This window comes from Triticum urartu, chromosome 3, assembly GCF_003073215.2.
Source record: "Triticum urartu cultivar G1812 chromosome 3, Tu2.1, whole genome shotgun sequence".
NCBI lineage: Eukaryota > Viridiplantae > Streptophyta > Magnoliopsida > Poales > Poaceae > Triticum > Triticum urartu.
The window spans coordinates 45,344,515-45,350,298 of NC_053024.1; the positions used below are offsets into that span (position 1 = coordinate 45,344,515).

Sequence of the window (5,784 nt, forward strand, 5' to 3'; positions counted from 1 at the left end):
GGAATGAGCGGTATCGGAAAGCGGTCTATTTGGAGCCCCTACATGTTAGGGCACGGTCTCCAACTAATAGAATCCATGATTAACTCGCCACATAAACAAAGCACACACACAGTAATATGCGTGACACATTATTGCCATGGAGATTGTGTGCACCATCTAGTTTTTCACTGGTTGCAGGTGGCGGCTTTCATCAAGAAAGGCCCTGGAGGAAGTTCAACGCATACATTGTGTATCCTTCTATGTCTCGCACTCGACATTTCCAGCGATCACTATTAGACAGAGTTTGTGCACACACATATCCTGCATCCTTTGATTGTTGTACGCGACAACAGTAATATCTGGTCGCAAGCTGCGACTACGTCGGTTGATCAACACGGTTGCAAGGTAGCTATCGAGAGGCAAACACAATACTATTCTTATATACCAACAAATCCTCTGATTTCCGGAAGAGCTCGGTGCCAATTATTTGTGACCGATATGTCAATTATCTGAGAATAGAGTCTTATTCATGTCAAAAAAAAATGCAGGAGTTGATCAACACGTGTGGACTGTGGACTCTTCTCTGGATATCAGACTCCTCCATCAAGAAAAAAGATGCAATTTTCTCTCTCTCTCTCTCTCTCTCTCGACCCAAAAGGAAAAGAAGATTCGGTTTTTTTGTCCACTGCCAGAGACCACACACATACATATTCTTCCCGTGCAAGAAGAAGGGAGGGAGGGAGGGAATCCAGAGAGGAAACCTGTTCCATCGAGTAGCAATAGTAGGAGGAGTCCCGGCCCGGCCGGATTCACTGCAGAGTTTGCGTTCCGGCCGGTTGCCTGCCTACTCCCCAACCAAACTGCTGCTACCGCTCCCCGCGGCCATAAATAACCTCCTCCCCTGCGCCCGCTCCTGCACGCCGCCCTCCTCCCTCCCTTCCGTCGCGCATCACCGGAACCAATCTCGCCATCGGCTAATCCGTCCAGGTCCGTCCAGGTGAGTTCGCCAAGATTCCTCTGCTTCTTCTCCCTCCTTCTTCTTCTTGATTGGGGACTCACATTCTGTTCCGCAGTTTCGGGAGTCGACCCAAGAACCAGATGGGCATCCTGTCCCTCATCACCGGCAAGCCGGGCGCCAGCGGGTTCGGCTCGGGCTCCACGGCGGAGCAGGTCACCGAGGGCATCTCCGCCGCCGGCCTCACCGTCCTCGTCACAGGTACCCACCACAACCCCACTCCCACCCAACCGGCCGGATTCCTCCCCTGCTCTTGCGCCGCCCGCCAGATCACCAATGGCGTTCGCTGTGCCACCTGACATGTTCACCCTCATCTTCTTGGCTGTGTGATGGGGACACCACCTTTTGGGCGTTTCGTTTAGTCATATACTCATATGTGGTGATGATGATCTCTTTCCTGTTTGGGCACACGCGTCCTGAATCTGACTGCTGGTTATGCATCGCTGTCAGCACAAGAACAGGAGCATCGCTACCGGTACCAGCTTCATGTTCACATCAAATTAATTTTCATCCCTGCAGCCTGACGGGTGTGCTAACCGTGTACTAGTGAATCAAATTAGCTGGCTTTGTTCATGGTGCAATGCTCAGATAGTCTCTGTGATGTTGTCGGTTAGATTCATGTGCAACCTTTCTGAATATTTTCTGCAGGGAGTTGCTCTGCTCTCTTCTTTGTGCTATGTAGACAAGCAGTTGGGAAGTGGGTTTATGACCGGGATTTTGTTGTTTGGGGGTATGTACTGAAGTACTAACTTCTGAACATTTGTTGTCGCAACTGTTTTTCGTACACAAGCACTGGTCTTTGTTCAGATTTATGCTCTGTTCTTAATCTGAACCATGACGTATGTTACGATGATCTGTTCTTCAAACAATTGCAAGGACGCTGTTGCTTGTATTTTTCCAAACTCTTGATGTGAACAAGTTGGTTTAGTCTGCCTTTTTATGTGGAGAATGAGAGTATGCAGCCTAGATTTCTGGGTCCTGTCTTTTGGGGACTGTTTTGTGTGGCTTTGAATAAATACTGAATTATTTGTTGTTATCTGCCAGTTTCTCCTCTTCACAAGAACCAATCAAATATCCCTAGCTGCTTTTGTTGAGATGAATATTTTGTTTTCATGGTAAACCACACCATGGATCCAAGCTTTCACTTGTCTTAAGTAGTAGTGCAGACAATTTGTGAACCTCCCACCCTTCTTGCCAGTATCGTGATGATACCAAATTTACGGTTAGGGATTAGGAAGGAACGTAGTACTTTTTGTTATTTTTATATCTCTCTTTTATGTGCTTTAGTTTATCGCAGGAGTGATTTTTTGCATTATTGACGAGGTCCTTTCAGTTAGATGGCAATCTCCTTCTATCCTTTTCATTGCACTATGGTTTTCAAGCTCCGATGTTTACTTGAAAAGTAGAAATTAGCAGAAACTGTCATTTTTGTCCCTTTTGCTAGTTGGTTGTTAGAAGTCTACAGCAAGAGTGATCATATGCTGCAGTGACACGATCCTTTCAGTTAGCTGACAATCTTCTTCCATCCTTTTCATCGCACTAGGATTTTGAAGCTCCTATGTTTACTTGAAAAAGTCAAAATTATCAACATCTGTAAGGTTGGTTGTTAGACTACAGTGTTCACATTCATTGAGAACTAAGTCTGGTTATATTGATGGGAGCTTTTCTGCTATTGTTTTTACAACAACTTTTTCTGGAAGTTTTTTACAAACAATAATAAGTTCAGGACATAGGGACTTCTAATGGAGTGCAAGAGCTTCCATTAGTATGTGTTGGAACAATTGGAGGAACCGTTTTGGGTCGCGTCAATATTGCTTATTCGTAAAGCATGGGTGTGGGTTATGCTTATGCATACTTGCGATAATTTGTTATGGGCATTTACTAATGCCATCAGTACATTGCCACCAAGCCTGTGATAAAATCAATCTTTTTGAGTTAATCACATTTTATAACATGTTTCCAAGATCTATTTATGTTTTTTACTGAAAGCCGCAATTCTGATATCTTTCAGGAGGATCTAGTGGCATTGGTCTAGAGACCTCGAGAGTCTTTGCCCTGAGAGGAGCCCATGTCATCATTGCTGCGAGAAACACAGAGGCTGCATCAGAGGCAAGGAAGCGCATCATGGAGATACACCCAGTAGCCCGTGTCGATGTTCTGAAGCTTGACCTTAGCTCCCTCAAGTCTGTCAGGGCCTTCGCTGACCAGTTCAACTCCATGAATCTTCCTCTAAACATCTTGATGTAATCCCTTCATCTCTTATCATTCCTTCTTTTCTTTGATATGTACATTGCTGTGTCACATTAAATTTCAGTTTAGGGTAGCTGTATATCACTGCTAGTGTATTCCAGCACTGCCTACGCTTCACTGAATCAAGCCATCCGAATTCTTCTGTTCTGCAGAAATAATGCAGGTGTGATGTTCTGTCCTTTCCAACTGTCTGAAGACGAAGTGGAGATGCAGTTTGCCACAAATCATCTTGGTTAGTCTCTAACTGCCAGCAATACTTGAAATAGACAGAATCAATGGTGGATATCCTGATACTAATAGTTTTCCCTTTCACTCCAATGCTCAATCAGGTCACTTCCTACTGACCAACCTTCTCCTTGATAACATGAAAACTACTGCCAAGTCTACGGGTATTGAGGGTCGCATTGTGAACTTGTCATCAGTTGCCCACCTCCATACATATCCAAAGGGGATTCTGTTTGATCAGCTCAATGACAAGAAAATGTATGTGTTCTTATGGTTATTTAGTAGAAAATCTACTATCGATTCAACTGCTAATAATGTATTTTTCTATTGGCAGATACAATGATAAAATGGCCTATGGACAATCTAAGCTTGCAAACATACTGCACGCGAAAGAGCTCTCTAGGCGGCTCAAGGTATCATTTTTCTCCATATTTTTGGTCTTTTCTCTTCATTTTATTCATTCATCAGGAGAAAACTTCGAAATAATAACTTCAGATCTTCATGAACTGCCTAGATATTACCTAGGTTATAATACCCTTGCTTATCTTGATTTGTATTGCTAAAACTGTTATTAGTTATCATCACCATAATAACGCAGCGGTTTAGCCTTTTAGTAGCTTTCAACGAGGACAGTGATTTTTCTATTAGACCTATTGATCTAGCTTGTAGGTATTAAATTCTTTACTGCCAGCTAGGTGTTCCATTCTGATGCACCATGAATAATGTGCTGTACTTACACAGGAGGAAGGAGCTAACATCACAGTTAATTGCGTTCATCCTGGATTGATCATGACCAATTTGATGAGGCATTCCTTTGCTCTCATGAGTAAGCACTAAGCACTTAGGCTCATCCTTTCATATGACTGAATATATTTCTCAAACGTCAAGCTTTATGTCCCCACGACGTTATAATTTATTTATTCTGTTTTCATTTGCAGAGGCGATTCAAGTTGTCACCTACTTGTTCTGGAAGAATGTACCCCAGGTTCTTATCTATTCCTGGCTTTGACAAAATTCCTAATCCTAACAATGACACAGCATCTTCCTTACAAAGAACTTCGTGTTTTTTTCTTGCAGGGAGCGGCAACTACTTGCTACGTAGGCCTCAACCCTCAGCTGAAGGGGATGACAGGCAAATACTTTGCCGACTGCAACGAGGAGAAGACGAGCGCGCACGCGAAGAGTGACGCCTTGGCAAAGCAACTCTGGGAGTTCAGCGAGGAGCTCATCAGATCCGCCAAATGAGAGCTCGGAAAAGGCGTCTTTCGGGATGCTGTCGAGTTTATGGTACAAATGGTTGGTTAGCAAGTAGCAGCAGCACAAGCAGTAGCTACAAGTAGGAAACTGTCACCTGGTGAAGTGAACCAATATTGTTCACGAATAAATTTTCCGTCCTTGTTTGATGTCGTGGCTATGATCGAATTGTGTTCTTGTCAATATATTCACCTCAAGTATATTTGTCGGTCGGTTTCGGATTGGATTAATGAATCTAGTTAATCATCTCGCTTATTTTCAGATTTCTGTTTTTCCTGAAACTTTCTCAGTGTCACATATAGGAGTACTATATACAGACAGTTGGAGAGGTTTAGAAGAAATTCCTCTGCTTTGATTTGTTGCCACTAACAAATTCCATCTTGAGTGGTGAACCCAACGCTGGCAACGACCACGATGGCGAACACACGCGGGACAGCCACGTTGGGGTGGCGAACACACGCGGGACAGCCACGTCGGAGATGGTCAGGCCAAATAGGCAGACGACATCCTGCGGTGGCCTGCTGAGCGGCAGCCTGATGCTCCCTCCAGTGAATGTGCTGCCGGGGCATGCCTTGGTGTGCGGCGCCCCTGGTGCGACACCCCAGACAAAGGCGAGCTCGGGCGCGAGAGCACAACAGAGCAAGTGGCAGTCGGATTGTCAAGTTTGAACTACTCCACTCCCCAGCTCAGGTGCTCTGCTAACTCCAACCTCATGCAGTTTCCAATACCCAAATATATATTGGACATTCCATGATGCAGTTATAACCCCCAAATTCTCAGTAACACAGTAAGGTTTCTTGCCATAGGCAGTCAGACAATAGGAAACCTAATTGGACATTCTGAGATTAGTACTAGCATCCATGCCAGGGCTACATACAAACTACATTCTGAGATTAGTACTAGCATCCATCATGCCAAAGGCTCCATACATGATACATCCAACAGGAGCATCTGTTGGGGAACGTAGCAGAATTTTAAAATTTTCTATGCATCACCAAGATCAATCTATGGAGTCATCTAGCAACGAGGGAGAGAGGAGTGCATCTACATGCCCTTGTAGA

At 44.4% G+C, this 5,784-nt stretch overlaps 1 protein-coding gene across 2 annotated transcripts; it reads left to right on the top strand.

Moving 5' to 3' along the window:
• The first annotated feature begins 680 nt into the window (after window positions 1–680).
• LOC125542673 (short-chain dehydrogenase TIC 32 B, chloroplastic-like) lies at window positions 681–4,969 on the top strand. 2 transcript variants are annotated; one of them, XM_048705807.1, is made up of 9 exons: window positions 681–966; window positions 1,053–1,195; window positions 3,006–3,237; window positions 3,397–3,476; window positions 3,574–3,727; window positions 3,804–3,882; window positions 4,211–4,295; window positions 4,408–4,454; window positions 4,547–4,969. In XM_048705807.1, exons 2-9 carry the CDS (start codon window positions 1,078–1,080, stop codon window positions 4,712–4,714), a joined length of 963 nt encoding a protein of 320 aa, XP_048561764.1. In that variant the 5' UTR covers window positions 681–966; window positions 1,053–1,077; the 3' UTR covers window positions 4,715–4,969. The 2 variants fall into 2 exon arrangements, with proteins under 2 accessions (XP_048561764.1, XP_048561763.1); XM_048705806.1 differs by having other exon boundaries at window positions 683–976.
• Window positions 4,970–5,784: the final 815 nt, after the last annotated feature.

Excerpts from the sequence above, each read along its gene's own strand:
- LOC125542673 (XM_048705807.1), top strand. The coding sequence starts at position 1,078 with ATGGGCATCCTGTCCCTCATCACCGGCAAGCCGGGCGCCAGCGGGTTC. Across the intron at positions 3,477-3,573 it reads GTTTGCCACAAATCATCTTG|GTCACTTCCTACTGACCAAC; the intron begins GTTAGTCTCTAA and ends ATGCTCAATCAG. Across the intron at positions 3,728-3,803 it reads CAGCTCAATGACAAGAAAAT|ATACAATGATAAAATGGCCT; the intron begins GTATGTGTTCTT and ends TTCTATTGGCAG.